The sequence below is a fragment of the Moschus berezovskii genome, chromosome X, assembly GCF_049115385.1.
Source record: "Moschus berezovskii isolate FMDL1 chromosome X, NW_MosBer_1.0, whole genome shotgun sequence".
NCBI lineage: Eukaryota > Metazoa > Chordata > Mammalia > Artiodactyla > Moschidae > Moschus > Moschus berezovskii.
In genome coordinates, this window is record NC_142488.1 from 96,486,087 (window position 1) to 96,503,746 (window position 17,660).

At 43.1% G+C, this 17,660-nt stretch overlaps 1 protein-coding gene across 1 annotated transcript; it reads right to left on the reverse strand.

Moving 5' to 3' along the window:
- Positions 1 to 969: 969 nt before the first annotated feature.
- LOC129563974 (nuclear RNA export factor 3-like) lies at positions 970 to 17,660 on the reverse strand. The gene is given in 21 exon segments (XM_088834288.1): positions 970 to 1,014; positions 8,676 to 8,750; positions 8,753 to 8,810; positions 9,355 to 9,427; positions 9,939 to 9,981; positions 10,077 to 10,192; positions 10,298 to 10,356; positions 10,477 to 10,584; positions 10,685 to 10,740; positions 11,136 to 11,172; positions 11,733 to 11,842; positions 11,990 to 12,097; positions 12,214 to 12,333; positions 12,627 to 12,707; positions 12,831 to 12,935; positions 13,042 to 13,125; positions 14,219 to 14,372; positions 14,593 to 14,749; positions 15,106 to 15,157; positions 17,075 to 17,181; positions 17,480 to 17,660. Coding segments are annotated over 21 exon segments (1,929 nt in total).

A 17,660-nucleotide genomic window follows, 5' to 3' on the forward strand; every position in this document is an offset into this window, starting at 1 on the left:
GAAATATTTCTTTGTATGTAGTACACTATCTCCTTCAGAATGTTCTAATTTGCCTTTCATTTTCATAAGCTTTCTGTACAAGTAGATAAACTTCGTTGGTTAGATAAGTTATATATTTTCCCCAATGTGTAATTTTTTTCATTTTACTTTGCTTATGTGATTTTTTGCCATGCAATTTTTAATGGAATCGAGTGTTACCATGGTTTTCCCTTCCTACTTCTGGATTTGAAGTCATCTTTGGAAAACTTTTCTCAACTACTAGAGGAATTTACAGGGGGTGTACATTTGTGGACAGGAGAAAGAGAGAAAAGGATCATATTAGAGTGTCAGGCATAAGAGGAACCCAGAAAACAAGTGACCATCGTGTGAGAAATCTGGGAAAACCACTTCTTTAAGTCAAGAGAACTGGGCATTTGGACCAGAGTTTTCATCCTGTGTTTGTCTTGATAGCTCAGTCTCTACTCTTTTCCATCTCTTGTGGATACGTACCAAGCTCCCCCTGACTGGCAGAGAGCGTCTTCATGAAGCAGGAATTCCATGTCATCTCAAATGGACCTGTCAGATGACTAAATGGATAGAACCACCCTCTTATCTCCTTAGAGATAATAAATTCAAAACCAATTACAAAGTGTACCATTTTGACAGAACAAAAGAAAGGGAAACCTCCAGCTGGATCTGGTGAGAAGAAGCAAAACTGAAACCAACATTGATCACCTCATCCTTGACTCTCTGAGCAATGCCCAGTCAGAAGAGGTAATAAATAGCCTATTAGTCCTATGCAAAAGGACAGAGATTTGAGTTAGAAGGTGCCACATTGTCCCATGTTACAAGCTCTCCCACTCACCTACATCATTTCTTGTTTCCATGACAGTTTCCAGGACTCAGGGTCAAGCTTGGACAAATCTTGCTTAGAATGAAGTCTGAAGTCAAAGGGATGAGGGTTGTATCCCCATCCCCAAGGGCTGGCCACTAACCTCCATCATGTTTCCTATAGGCATTGCCAGTTATGCAGGTCTGCGGATGAAGAGAGAGAGGCTGAGACGCAGATAAGGAATTGGACTGACAGTTCCTGGCACATAGTACACACACAGTACACACAATACCTCAGTGAGAAGCAGGACATAAACTACATGCATATCCTTTTAGTCTTTTTACACACATCTGAATTTTCAAAGAAAGTTAAGGTACCGTTATACCTACTTCTGTCTTTTGGGAAACTTTTTACTTTGAAAAAATGATGTCTTTTCGTTGAGGGAGAGAAAGAAAAATATGTAGAAAATGGAGAGTGCTGCCACCTGGTGAACAGAGTCAGAACTACAGATGTGAATGTCTGAACTGGGAGGTTGGCAAAGGATGGGGGATGGAAAAAGCCGTGGTATTGGTGTGGAGTTGAACGGATTCCCTCCTACAGGCCAAGATTTCTAGACTTCACACTGGTAGCAATCCTTCTGTGTTTATGCCCATGCTGGGATCTTCAAGCCCTGGGACTGGAAATCCAGCTTCCTCGTGAATTGAGTAGGAAGCTGCATGAATTAGTGTATGAATAATGGATATAAGCAATTTGAGACAAAAAAAAAAAGATATAAATACACACACATACAGAAAACTGTCAAATACATTGTTTTCAACTCCTTCTGAAACAATGAATACATTAATGTTGTATCTCTATCAGGGTGCAATTTTTTGTATTTTCAACATTTTATTCAGTAAATTACATATTGAAAACACCCTAGAAATGCAACGTTATAGAATAAAAACATCCTCTATCTTTGACAATACATATTCACCGAATAATCATTAAAGAGATCTGTTTAATACATTCAAGTCAGTGAATGTATTTCTACACTATTATTTTGTGACTCAGCTGTTGATAAACCCGTTTTACAAAACTTTCTCTTAATATGTTGATAAGTCACCAATTAATAATTCTCTATATGAAAAGAAGAGAGACATGAATTTCTCTTAACTTCTTGGTGCCTACTTTCCAGATTTTTCTCTGCATGTAATGCATTAACATATTTAATCACACTCATACACCCATGCTGATATATATTCTTTGCAAAAAAAGCATCATATTTTTGGTACATCATAACAATCCTGTTCACTTAATATGATTTATTCTTACTTATTTACATAGTTGGTTCTTTTATGTGCTCTTGATATCATTGAACTACTCTATAGTTTAAGAAATAAACCTACATGTGACTATAACATCTTCCAGGTGTTTACACATCTTTTAATGTTGTTATGCAGAGGATATCTAATCCTTTGTAATGAGTTTTAGTGTTTTGCATGTACTTCACGTTGTTTTGAAAAGAACAACTGAATAATGATGCTTCCTGGGATGTCAAATGTCAGTTAAAGTATAAAATGGGGAATGCTGAATCATTTTTGTAACTCCAGTTTATGAATCCTGAAGTAGTAGTTAATAACGCTGTTTCCTAGGTCATGTTACTTAACTTTTACATTCTGTTCCCTTAAATGAACTGAGCAAGGAAGCAGGATAGAAGATTAATATATAGGAATCTATTGCATCCCATTACACTAATAAAGAAATATCAGAAAGAGAATGCAAAAAAAAAAAAAAACCCAGCAATCCTATTTAAAATGCCATCAAAAATACCTAAGAATAAACTTAACCAAGACATAAAATCTCTAAAACCTTGATAAAATAAATGGAAGAAAATTTAAAGAATTTAAAAGATATCCCATGATCTTAGAACACTTAATATTATAAACATGTCTATACCTCCCAAAGATATCAACAGACTTAATGCAATCCTTATCAAAAAACCTGTTACATTTTCACAAAGCTAGAACAAGTATTTCAAAAATTTATATGGAACTACAAAAAGACCCAGAATTACCAAAGCAATCCTGAGTTAAGGAACAAAGCTTGAGGCAGAACCCTCCCAGACTTCAGGCTATACTAGGAAACTACAGTCATCAAAGCAACCTGATACTGGAACAAAAGCAGACATATGTATCAATGGACAGAGTAGAGGGTCCAGACATAATCCCACGAGTGTGTGCCTGCATGCGAAGTCACTTTAGTCATGTCCAACTCTTTGCAACCCCATGGACTGTAGCCCACCAGGCTCCTCTGCCCATGGATTCTCCAGGCAAGAATACTGGAGTGGGTTGCCATGCCCTCTTCCAGGGCATCTTCCTGACCCAGGGGTTGAACCCATGTCTCCTGCATTACAGGAGGATTCTTCACCTTAGTGCCACCTGGGAAGCCCAAACCCATGCACCTATGGTCAATTAATCTTCAACAAAGGAGGCAAGAATATACAATGGAGAAAAGACAGTCTCTCCAACAAGTGGTGCTGGGAAAACTGGACAGCTACATGTAAATCAGTGAAGTTAGAACACCACCTCACACCATATACAAAAATAAACTCAAAATGGTTTAAAGACCTAAATATAAACATGACACCATAAACTCTTAGAATTCTGAGAACAGAAGCAATAAACACTCTGACAAAAAAATCGTAGCATTATCTTCTTAGATCAGTCTCCCAAGGCAAAATAAATTAAAACAAAGATAAACACATGGAACATAACTAAACTTAAAAGGGTTTGCACAGCAAAGAAAGCCATCAACAAAATGAAATGACAACTTATGGGATGAGAGAAAAATATTTGAAATGTAATGACTGTCAAGGATTTAATATCCAAAATACACAACTCTATAACAAAAGGTAAACAACAAAATGAAAAAATGGGGAGAAGATCTAAATATTTTTCCAAAGAGATGCAAATGTCCAAGGGGAACTGGAAAAGAGGCTGAACATAAGTAAATATTAGGGAAATGCAAATCAAAACCACAATGAGATTATGCCTCACATGGGTCAGACTGGCTATCATCAAAAAGTCTACAAATAATAAGTTCTGGAGAGGGTGTGGAGAAAAGGGACCTTGATACACTGTGGGCGGGAATTAAATTGGTGCAGCCACTATGGAGAATGGTATGGAAGTACCTGAAAAAGCTACAAATATAGCTACCATAGGATCCAGAATTTCCACTTCTGGGTACATAACCAGAAAAAAAGAAAACTGTCATTCATAGCAGCACCATTTACAGTAACCAAGACACTCAAACAACACAAGTACCCATCAACAGATGACGAGCTTAAGAAGATGTGATATGATACACACACACACACACACACACACACACACAAACAGTGGACCATGACTCAGCCATAAAAGAATGAAATATTACCATTTGCAGCCACATAGACAGACCTAGAGAATATTATAACCAGTCAAGTAAGTCAGAAAGAGAAAGTAAATATTATATGATATCATTTATATGTTGAATCTTAAAAATAATACAAATGAATCTATATTCAATACAGAAAAAGACTCACAGACAGACAAACTGACCTTATGATTACCAAAGGGGATAAGGAGTGGAGAGGCACAGGAATTAATTAACAGGAATTTGGGGTTAACAGATACAAACTTTTATACATAAAAAGGATAACCAATAAGCAATTACAGTAAGGTACAGACATTATATTGACTAATTTATAATAATAAATGGATAATAATCTGAAATACATATATCTATATCCTAATTGCTTTACTGTACACCTGAAAATAATGCTTTACATCAGCTGTATCTCAATTTTAAAAATTCACACACAAAAAACTCTCTCACTGTTTGTAAGGGCGTATTAGCCTTGAATAGAGATTAGGGCTGAATGAGATAAAATGTAAAACAGGTTTCATATAGTAGTTGTGAACATGTTCAGTTCAGTTCAGTTCAGTTCAATTCAGTCGCTCAGTCGTGTCCGACTCTTTGCGACCCCATGAATCACAGCACGCCAGGCCTCCCTGTCCATCACCAACTCCCGGAGTTCACTCAAACCCACCTCCATCGAGTCAGTGATGCCATCCAGCCATCTCATTCTCTGTTGTCCCCTTCTCCTCCCGCCCCCAATCCCTCCCAGCATCAGAGTCTTTTCCAGTGAGTCAACTCATCGCATGAGGTGGCCAAAGTATTGGAGTTTCCGCTTTAGCATCAGTCCTTCCAATGAACACCCAGGACTGATCTCCTTTAGAGTGGACTGGTTGGATCTCCTTGCAGTCCAAGGGACTCTCAAGAGTCTTCTCGAGCACCACAGTTCAAAAGCATCAATTCTTCGGCGCTCAGCCTTCTTCACAGTCCAACTCTCACATCCATACATGACCACTGGAAAAACCATAGCCTTGACTAGACGGACCTTTGTTGGCAAGAACATGTTCAGTTCAGTTCAGTCGCTCAGTCGTGTCCGACTCTCCGCGACTCCATGAATCACAGCACGCCTACAATTCAGGTCCTCTTTCCAAAGAGTAACAGCTTGTGCTGCCTCCTGGGTTCAGTTCAGCACCTCAGGAATCAAGCAATCATTGTAGCCCCCACACCCATTCCTCCTGGCCCAGCGAATAAGACTTCATCCCCATTATCATCTTCATGTCAAGTGGGGAGCATGACACAACCTAGATTCTACATCAGGTGAGTTTTCCACTATCAGTCTTTAAACCCTGGAAATCCATCATCTAAAATGGAGCTGCTGGTTGGCCTGTGCAGAGGGCAAAGGGTAGACGTTGGACCCTGGAAATTTTACATTCTCCATCAGCCTGAGGCTGACCACCAGTAAAACAGGACTGTGGGTGCCTACTTCTAGACTTGTTAGAAGAAAAGGAGAAAACCTCAAAGAACGGCTCATCTACAATGGGACTTTGAGATGTATTATTCCTGGCCCAACTTGCACCTTGTGCATGCGTGCTAAGTCGCTTCAGCTCTATCTCTTTGCGACCCTATGGACTGCAGCCCACCAGGCTCCTTTGTCCATGGGATTCTCCAGGCAAGAATACTGGGTGGGTTGCCATTTCTTTCTCCAGAGGCTCTTCCTGATCCAGGGATTGAACCCGGTCTCTTATGTCTATCTGCATTGGGAAACAGTTTCTTTACCACTAGCACCAACTCAGAACGTTTCTGCCTATGTCCTCTTAAATAGAAGATTTGACAAAGTATCTGGAAATGTAGCATCAAGTAAACTTTGGTTCCATCTCATCACTTCCTATTTCCTCACACTTTCTGGTGTCCTTTTTCAAATTCTAGTTTGACCAGAAGTAATTTCTCATTGAACCCCCAAGGAAGGATTAGTACAGGAGAGCAGAGAATAGGCACAGGTCAGCCAGACAGAAGTCATCAAACAAATGTCCAGTTCCGGAGTCATCAACTGACCACAGGACCTGGGCTGAGTCCCTTACCTGTCTTGGCCTCTGTCTTAACACAGAAGTACACTCACTATAGAAACAGAGGCTATGGGCACAGCCTTTTCAGTCAGAAGACCAGGATTTGATGCTGTGAACCATTATGTGCTGACTGAGGTAACTGGATAAATTAGTAATTTATCTAATATGTGTGCTTGGTATCTTTTATCATTTTTGTGGCAATTTGTTTTCAGTTTTATGTGTATTATTATTTTCTTACTACTCAGCCAAAATATGAATGGGAGAGGTGGTAATTAGCAAGAAGTTAGGGATGAACCCAACTGAGAGTGGAGTAGGTAGGAAGTGAAGACAGAATGGAGGTGAGGGATGCAGACAAGCATTGGGCTCTCCCTGGGTGACTGGCCCTGTGCCCATCCTCTAATGACCCCGGCAAGATTCTTACCCAATAGCATTCCTGGTTCTCAGCTGCAGACAGTGGTGACGTGGGGGCTACCAGGGAGGTGCCCAACTGAAGCACTCTGCTCTGATCAGCTCCTGCTCCACTGAAGGCCACCATAGCTGCCCTTCCATTGCCATCTCCCTGCTCTTTCCTTCTGGATATCTGAAAAGGTCTCCCTGTGGAACCTTCCAGACTTGATTCTTAAAGGGCTTCCACATGCAAATGATATCCTATTTTCCTCAGTCCTCAAAAGTTGTCCTGCACACTAGGGAAGGGGGACCCTGAGGTAAAGAAGGAAATGTCTTTCTCTCAGAGGTATGTCATCTCCATGTATTTACCCAACATACTGTTTTTATAAGCAATGACCTTATACATTTCCTATACACAGCCCAGTGACACACCCACACACACACACACGGAGATATGCTGGCAATTCATTTTAATTCTAATTCCTCTCCTCATGAAACTGAACACTGAATTCTTTTCTTAGGTAATGAATACATGTGCACATGTACGTGCAGCATCATATTCATCAATAGGGGCTTTTGAGGGAGTACCCCTTGAGCCTGTTTTATCATGGGTGAGCAACGTGACCACTGCTCCAGCCCACAGTCTAAAAGGGAGGCCGCTCCATTGTCCTCCAGAGAGGGCAAGGGACAGAACCTCACCCCAAGATCCCACTTATCTGGAAGGTGATAGAAACTATAAGAGGAGGAGCTCTGTCATCTGTGAAATGGGACTCAACACAGAGCTGTCCTGAGGGGTGAGTGAGAAAGCCTGGGGTTAAGGCAGGCACTGTGTAAAGTCATTTCTCACAGTTCTCCTTAATGATACGGTAGATATAATTAGAAAGGAAGCAAGTGACTCTCTGATATGGCTGGAGTTGGAACTTCTAAAGAGAGAAGAACCTCTAGTCTCTTGGGAGACTAAGAATCTCCTAAGAGCCGCCCAACATCATGCCTCGGAACAAACCTTAATCCAGTCCCCACACTGGGAAGACAGGCTTGCCTTTGACTCACCTGGTGATTTCAGTGAGAGATGGCAACAGGGCAGTAAGCTGTGGTGTTCCTAACTGCTGCTCCTGGACTGCTCCTTATGTTAATACACTGATAGGAATATTCTGGACCTGTCTCGCATTCAACACTGCAGGGGGTATCAGATCATGCAACATCCAGCCGTGTCACACCAGAATTTCCAATATCTGCTGCCTCCATGTGGGACAAAAAACTAAAAAGTACTACCATTTTACTAAAATACAATTCTTTCATTCACTAATAACTCAATATTTATTGGGCTCACAATTTGTAATATTCCATTTGAGATGTCTCTTAACTCGGCACTAGAAATAAGAGGTTATAAAGCAAAATAAGTGTATGGGCAAATTTAAGGGTAAAAAATGAGATGGCTTCACATTAACTTTTAATCTTGCTCAAGTTTCAGGTCCCCATTCAGCCACAAGCCTCTCTCTGTCTTCGTATCACGTGTGGTTTCCTTTTCTCTCTCTCATGATGAGATCTCATTTTCTGTAGATAAATACACAAATATATATATATATATATATACATGCACCAATATGTATACACCTACATAAGCAAACTTTCAGGAAGACATAATGAATATGAAAACATTAAAGGGGTATCTTTGAGTGGCATGTTGTGGAACAATGATTTTCCCTGCTCCCCACTGGACATCTACTGTTACATACAGAGTGGAATGAACCTCAGGCACAGTGTATCAAGATAAAAGTCCCCGAAAACCCATCTGTACAGATAGGCGCAGGATCCACCAAACTCACAAAACTGATTCAAGCCAACTAGTAGCTTACTATGTACTATGAATGAAATGTTCAGGGTAGAAATAACTGAAATATACAAGGAAAACAATTAACCTCCATGTTTCCATTGATTACTCCTCCACTCCTCCCGGTTCCCTCCCAACTCCATGCAAACCCAGCAGTCACTTCTGAGACTATTGGAGGTGACACCCTGGGAGGAGAAAATCCCACCATTTCCTGCAACTCAGGGGAGAGGTGGAACATGAACGTGGTCGACAGTGTAGGCACTGGGATGGAGAATGCAGACGCTGAGCTTCACTGGGACTGGCTTCCCTCACAAACAGCTCGTCATTCACTATACAAAGACTGGAGGAAAAATGCACACGAGGACAATTTATGGATGGACCACCTGCACCCCAATCCTGACTGCTCCCACCAACACTCAGCAAGCAGATCCCTTCCATACCCTCCTGTGTCTGTCCCCAGGCTCCTTGACTGGTTCCTCTGCCCCTCGCACAGAGCTCACCTTCAGAGAGATTGTCTCCCAGCTTCACTCAATGGACAGGCTGATCCCCAACCCAGGGACAACTTCACATTTACCCTGAACAGTAACCCAGTACACTGCAGTACAGGAGTGTACAGTCCGATCCCCATTTTCAGAAGAAGCCAGAGTCACAGACAGACCATGTGACTTGACCAAGGTCACACAGAGAGTGAGCACTGGGTCAAGGAGAGAACCCATGTGCCGATTCCAGAGCCCATGCTCTTCCTAACCACTAGGCTAGACTGGGCCTTGGATCTCCCTGCAGGCTTTCCACAATCCTGAGTCAGCCCAAGATCTGTGTCACCACATGCCCAGGGCCCTGAGCCCAGGCTGGATGGGCCATCCCGCCCACAACATGCCTCTCACCTGGAAGAGCTGGTGGGAGCAGTGATGAAGGTCCGGGTGAAGGCACGCACACAGCCCTGAGAACTTCCTTCCACTTCAACAGCAAACAACAAACAATAAGCAAGAGTACCCCCTTAGAGCCCCACGTGTTTACAGGCTCCCACGTCATTCCCGAGTCAGGGTCTGACTTGACACTCATGCTGAGGGGACAGCTGTTCACTTGGGGGGCCTGGGTGTCAGGAACGGGGAGGGCATGTAGGAGATGTCCGCTCCCAGTGACATGTCCCCATGACAACCACTTCACAAGTTCATGGGACGCATTTTTCTCAGTTGCCGAAGAGATGGATATTATGAGGAAACTGTGAGGTTAAGTAGTTAAGTAGCAGCCCAGGTTCTCAGCGTAAGGATCTGGCATGGGAGCCACCAAACTCCACAGCCTGTGTCCCCAATGCCCAGGGTGGACGCAGTTCAGACCTGGGTGGTCTGTGGGAAGACTGAGGGCTGTGGAGGGGAGGGAATCTGGAGGGAAGAGTTCTGGTGGGAGTGAGCCTGACCAGGTGAAAGAGCAGTGCAGCATCTGTGGGGAGCGGGCTACACACACTCACCTTCCTTGAACACCCCACTGACAGAGAAGCAGAATATCATTTCCTGATAAGGAAGAGACCAGGTACTCAGTCACACCTCATCCTCTTCCCTGCCAGTGGCTTCCTACCTCCAACCACCAAGAGAGGGCAGGTACTCACCGTCTGGAAACACATGTCCACCGTGAAGGAGCTGAAGTCATGCTGAGTTTTGGGCAACACACAGAGGGCATGCACAATGTCACGTTTTGTGTGTTTCAGCATTTGGACACGCAGGTCTGTGCGGGAGGGGAAGAAAAGGAAGGTCAGGGCAGCCATGCCATGGACACTATGATCGGCCCCCTCACAGCACTGCCCACTCAGCTCTCCCACCACACACTCACTGGGGTTTTTGAGCGTCTCTGTATTCCTGTTGTCCTTGAAGTACAGGCGCACACTGCTTCTAGGAGACACAGAGGAAACTTAGGTGGTGGTCCAGCCAGCATAAGTGTCAGCAGGAGCTGGCCTGCATCTGCTGGGGAACCACACGGCCTGGGGGAGGAATCTAGGCTGTGATACTCACAAGTCTGAATACTTGGGGTGGAATGGAATGGTCAGGAAGAAGCAGGCTTCCTCGTGATAAAAATCCAGGAGTCCCTGGCGATTTCCATAATCATGAATCAAGTAATACCTGAGGGAAGCAGTGAGTAAAGTCTGTCTCTCTGGTCTGGAGTTTGGGTGGTCATCCCTGTCCTGGCCCTCCCCTTGTTCAGATTCCCAGGGGTACTTACTGCTGCAGGAATTGCAGGATTTTACTGTTCACCTGATCAGATCCAAAGAAACTTCCCTGGAATCAAAACAGTCCTCAGGACAAGGGCTGACACACCCTCATGTACCACCTAGGACCCTGCTGGATCCAATGTGCTCTGATAATCAGGGAAAAGGATGGGCCTAGGATGGGGTGGGGGTCTGAGGTCAGAGGAGAAAGGGTCCTGGAAATGTCAGTGGCAGGACTACATTTTCAATTATCTTCATGGTTTCCCCGAAGCCTGTGGAGTATACGGCTGAAGAAGATCCAGAGCTTTTTCAGATTCTCACAGAGAATGGTACACCTCCCTCCCACAGGACATTTAAGGGTCAAGTTCAAAAACGGAATGTGTACAGTTCCTAACATATTTCAGAGTAGTTTGAGGGCACGGTCGATGCTATTTAGTGGAGTCTGTGATCAAGGAATGCACTTACCAAGCTTAGTAACCTAGGGAGCAATTCCAGGATGGTGTTGCCAAAATCAAGACAAAAAAGAAAAGTCAATGAAACTTTGGAGATGACCTTCCTCAATGGAGCAAATCACTTACAGCAATCACAGCCCTGTGTGCCCCCCACCCCAGAACCCAGTATCCTAGCATTCCAGGGCCCTGGTCACCACTCCATGGACTGACCTAGAGGGAGACTGTTCCCTCCACTCCTTCCTACCACTCCCTCCTCCATCTCCTTTCCCCTGGGTAGCTCCCATCCAGACTGTCCTGACTTCCTTCTCCAGTGCCACAGGGACCAACACTTCAAATTCAGTCTGCCAGGCCTGCCTCCCCTCCCTTCCTTCCTTCCTTATGGGCCCACTGAAGGCTATGGAGAGAAGAGGGAATTGGGGGAGAGCCCAGTGCTTTGCTACATCACAGGTTGTCCAGCACTCTGTCAAGTAAGGACAAACCTCAGGGATGACCAGGTGTTATGTCAGGGAGGTAAGCAAGGTGGGGCTCAGGAGGTAGGGAGAGGGAGAGTGGAGGGAGGAGGGGAGAGATGAGAGGGATATAGGGATGTAGAGACAAGGCAGAGGGTGACCTTATGTTGGTTGACTTATCAGGGAAGTTGGCGCACATGGCATTTCTGTCTGCACACATCCCTTCTGGTTCCAGCTGCTGACCCTTGTCCATCTGCCCTTCAGCCTTCACCTGGAATTATGGGTAAAATCCACATCTACCAGATATCTCTGCATCCACACCCTTCTTTTCCCTACAGATCCACTTCCCCTCATCTGTTACCACCCCATGAGCCCCCCTACCTTCCTTTCAAGGGAGGATCTGGGTGCCCCACCTCACCTCAGTGTTGGAGATGTTCAAGTTCTGGATGTTGGAAGCATTCCCCATAATGGTGGACAGGCCATCCAGCAGGTAGGGTTTCTTGTTGCTCAGGTCCAAGGATGAAAACTATGATGAGGAAAGAGAGTGAGGACCCCAAAAGGAATACCTGAGACATATCTGCCTCTTCTACCTAATCTCTCCCTCCCTTACCATTGGTCCCAACATTGGGCCTAGGTCCTCACCATGGGCCTGATCCCTGGATGGATATGCAGGGAAGCAGCCATGTCATTTATACAGTTCTGTGTCATTCCAATATCACAGATCATCAAGTCTCCAGGAAGCCAGGACAAGGGATACAGAGGCTGAGAGGGTCCCAGATGGTAACACCTCCAGCACCAAGCCCTCCCCATGATATCATCTCCAAGTTCTCTACCCAGACAGACCCTCTACCCTCACCTGCCCTACATTTACTGCAGTAGCCATACCAGGGCCAAAGCAGAGTCTCTGGATGTCAAGAGATTGCTGGCAGGCATTCTATGGTTTGTTCATGGTCAGCTGCAGAGTTAGGGATGAGGTTCAGTGGCTCTGAGGGTGAGGGGGGGTGGGAGCAGTGGGTCTGGCTGTGAGGGCACAGTTTATGCTGAGTCTGCATTACCTTTATCTGCTCCACCTCTTCAGACGTCAGTGGCTTCTGCACGGACTGGGGTGACCCACAGGGCTCAACCAAGATAAATATCTGTAGAGAACACAAGAGGGGCTGGGTAAGCTCCAGGAAATCTGTGCATGGGATCAAGCAAGACCATGCCCCTCCCCTGCACTCCTGTCCCTAGTCAGGCCTGATCATGCCTTTGACACACACCTTTTCATTAACCTCATTGAAAATCTTGCCATTGACATTCTTCAATGCACAGGCAATGCTGGCATTCTCTACAAAGAACTGGGCCTGCATTTTCTCATAGTGAAACTGTAGGGAGAGTGACAGGAGAAACAAAATATGAGACCAGTGCCATTTCCCTTCTGGGTCTGCAATCTACCCCATTTCTTCTCATCACCTCCATGTCCTGTCTTACTTCGAATGCAGTGAAGGGGACACTGCACTTCTTCTGAATCAAATTCAGCAGCCACTTCTCATCATATTTTATACCAAAGGGAATCTAGGAGCCAAAGAACAAATGGGAAAGAGAATGGATACAAAGAAATCTATGGTTAACATAAGACCCAACTGTGTCTTGATCTAAGAACTTTTTTTCAGGCTTTAAATCATTTTTAAAGATAGGACAATATCTGTTATCTTAACTTCTTTTTTTTTTTTTACCAGACATGGATTTTCTATATAGCTTTCTTTTCATGCAAACACTCTTCCTGAATAAGTCGACTTAATATGTTTCACGGAGAAGGCAATGGCACCCCACTCCAGTACTCTTGCCTGGAAAATCTCATGGACGGAGGAGCCTGGTAGGCTGCAGTCTGTGGGGTCGCTAAGAGTTGGATACGACTGAGCGACTTCACTTTCACTTTTCATTTTCATGCATTGGAGAAGGAAATGGCAACCCACCCCATTGTTCTTGCCTGGAGAATCCCATGGACAGGGGAGCCTGGTGGGCTGCCGTCTCTGGGGTCGCACAGAGTCGGACACGACTGATGCAACTTAGCAGCAACAGCAGCAGCAGCAATATGTTTCACATGTACTTCCTTTTATAAATTTCCAAGAGATCCATATGAGGTAAACTTGGCCTGTCACTCTGACACGGACCCCAGAGACTCAACCTCTTCCCACACTCAGCTTGAGCTAAACATGTGATCTGGTGTGAAGTGCTTCATCTCCCTGGCAGTAGGTTTCCTCTTTTGCTTTTAGTCAACCTCTCCCATGTTCCTCCTTGCAGGCAATCAGTTTCCTTTCTATTGCTTCTCTGAACTCACCCTTAGATGATCTAGGAAGATAGCTCCTAGCTACAGTCCATAGGGTTGCAAAGAGTCAGACATGAAGCATGTTAGCACAGGCCCAGTGTTCCATTTATAAATGTGCCATGATGTATTTTGCCAGACTTCTATTTCTTGTATTAGTTTGCTCTTATCTTTGTTATAACAAACAAACAATAAATACCCTGATACTTCAAAAAAAAAAAAAAAAAGAACAAGTCAGATTACCAACACCACTGCCCCAGAAAAGTTCCCAGCATCTCTGCACAAATCCAACATGACTCTATCATCTTTTACATATTAGGTCCATTTAGCCAAGATACTCACTATGATCTTGAACCAGCTCCCCAAGGTCTCATCTTGTCTGTTTCTCCCCATTTTTTTTTCTGGAGGCTTTTGTTTTGCCTCCATGTAAATATGCATTTGGTCTTGTTTCTGAAAACTACTTCTCTGATGATGGGATAGAAGTTCACAGGGAGCACTGTGGGGAAGTGGAGAGAAGAAAGTGGTCCATATAGGCTTGGAAAGTCTTCTCTACGTTTTCCTACATGATACCAGAGCTACAATGATGATTGCTCAAGCATTAACCTCCTCCCATCATTCCTCAATCTTCCAGGTTGGATAGAAAAATGGCAGCTCTAACTACAAGGTTTTGTTGTTTACTGGTTGGTACATGTCAGCCACGGTGACTGGTCACTTACTACCTTGCTTGGATGTCCATACAAGCATCACTTTCTTCTGAATCTCTATCTTGTTGCTGCTGGGAAATGACCTGTTCAGACCAATAGGTGTATTGCCTTCGGTAAACACCCCAGCTTGGTGCTCTTCTTTGTAAAGTGTTCACTTTATTGGTGTGCTCTGAAATTCACAACAACGTATCAGTGGTCCCAGTAAAAGAAGAAGTCCTCAGTAAATATCATGGCTAAAGAAAAATTATCACTGACTTTGTGATAAACAGAAATGCATCTCATGCTAAAAAAAAATAAATAAAAAGCTGGAAGACTTCACTCTGGCTCCACTTTTCAGGAAATGAGAGGTAGGGAGCAGTCACACCAAGAAGAAAACAAGCACTGCGGAAAGGGTCTGGATCTAGAGTGTAGTCTGTGATGTTAGACTTTGCTCTACTTGGTTCAGGCTAAGTGACCTGGGACAAGTGGCATTTCATTCCCAAGTCTCAGTTCTCTGATCTGCTCTAGGAGGGCATTAAAACATACCCTTAAATCTACCATGGTGTGATGATTCAAAGGTCAAAGGTGGTCTGCCTCCCTGAAAGAAGAATTAGAGAAATGAATGATAAGTTTTATGAAAAGATCCAGAATGGAGTCTGGAGAGATATAATATGGAGAATATCAAAAGAGAGGTGTAGAGAATTACAGGTGATGCAAGGAGTATACCTAACACACAGTTAAGGTGAGTGCCAGAGAGGAGGAGAGGAAGAGAGTGGAGAAATGGTAGCTGATGAGAACTTGGTTGAAAAACTTCCAAAAGTAGCAAGATATCAACAGAAGGTAATAATATTAATCGGATTAAAAGTATTTTTTAAGGAAAAATATTTTTAAAAGAAACCATGTTCATTTCATCATCATGCAATAATAACTCGGAAAATTTGTGGTCAAAAGATTTAAACTAAAAGAAAATTTATATATTATTCTTCGGGCAGAAGAAATAACTTTCCAGGTGGAGTCACATAGATACAGGAAAGAAAGCCTAATGCCATTTGTGAATGTGTGAGCAACTTTAAATGAGTACTGACTATATAACACAATGATACTAACTTCTTCTGGGAATTTAAATATAGGGAGAATGAAAACGTGTGACAAAATATTTGGAGGGAGTATACAGAATCAAAGTGTCTCAAGGTCCCATAATTCTCCCAGCAGTTTTAAAGAACTAATTAGCTAATATTAGACTATGAAATGGCAAAAATATCCATTGTAATCTGAAGTGTAACTACTACAAGAATGGCAAAAGAATGTTTAACAATCTAGACACATGCAGTAACAATTTCATAGTTATAAAGTAGTAATCATTTCAAAGGAATTTAGAAGAGGAAAATACATATGTATATATACATTAATATGACATATGTAAACCAAATTACATCTTTCTTTACATTAAAAGATTCAGATGAAATATTACTAAAAAAAAGAAAAAAAGAAAACCAAAACAACAAACAAACAAAAGGCTGTTATCAGATGGGAGAAGAAACCTTCCATCAAATACTCTTGAAAAGAGACACATGCAAAATTTAATCATTTAGAAAATTTGAAAACAAAAAATGGCAAAATGTATACCTTTTCCACATGAACCTACAGAAAGCTGGTATAACCATATTATACGAAAAGAAAATGTAGACTTTAAGAAAAAATAAAACGTTACAAAAGAAAAAGACAGATTTTCTTATGCTAACAGAGGCAATGCTGTAAGAAGATATTAACACAAAATACTAAATGCATGCCTTAAGTCAAAGCCAAAATATTGAAAACTAGTACTGACAGAAATAGAGAATGGACAAAACAAAATCACAGTGGGAAACTTTAACACAGCTCACCTAGTGACGAATGAAGTGGCAACTTAAAAAAAAAAAAAACTAAGCTAGAGGGTGAAGATTTTTAAATATGACAAATATACTAACAAATTAATTTAATTGATATAGAACCACCCACACACATAGGAACTCTGATGGAATGTTGCAGAATCAATCATATGCTGGAAAATAAAGCAAGCTTCAAGAAGTGTCTATGGACTAATACAATTTACCCTGGATTGTTAATAGATTCTATTCGAAGATTCTATTCTTCTAATAGAAGTAGTAATGGATTTTCTTACTCTTCCGCCTCTATTATTAATCCAGAGAATGGTAGTTTCTATGAACCCCACCCCTCACCTAGGTTACCATCCCCCCTCTCCAAGCCCTAAGCTACATGACTCAGGCTTTTTCCTTAAATAGGGGAAAAAAAAATCCATATGATGGGATATTTTCCATGTAGAATGAAGATGGGTGTCCGAGCCCCCGTGGCCCATTTCCTCAGAGTGGAAATTAATCAGCCTTGGCCCTCTCCCCATTTTCTTAATAGGAGGGTCAACTGGTTGGGGTCCTGTGGGTTGGAGTAGGGTAGGGAACCCAGAACTCTTCCTGCTCTGTAAGGATCTGAAAAGAAGGTCTCACGCAGACCAACTCACCCATGGGATGGCCTGAAAGCAGAGATCTGTCACCACTGTCCTCACAGGCTGCTGTAGAAGGGACTGTGTGGGTCTGGAGCTGGAGGTTTGGAGAATATCAAGGAATGCTGGCAAGCAAGGAGACAGCACGCTCCAAACTCTCAGGGTCACAAAAGATGGAGTCCTTACAGGAAGTCCCTTCCCCAAAAGCATAAAGGAGGAGAGCCCTGGGAGTCAGAGGAGACTTAACTTCCTGTAATTACTGACCTCTGAGTTCACTACCACCCTAACATCCAGGGAACTCTTTCCAACAGTACCACCCCCTCAGAGGAGGCCAGTTAGAATCAGGAGGTTTAGGAGATCTTGATACTTATAGCTACAAACACAGAGAACTCTCTGGGCCAGATTCTGCATCAGCTACATTACACTGTATCCCTTCATTCTGCAGACCCAGAGAACTGGGAGGGCCAGCAGTACGAAACGCTCTGTCCTTGCTACATTGCATCTGTTCTTTCATGTATTCCTCACAAGGGGACTCTGATACCAGGATCATTGACTTTCCCAGGTTGATGAGGCTTACTGAGTTGCTACACTTGTCTAGGGTCAT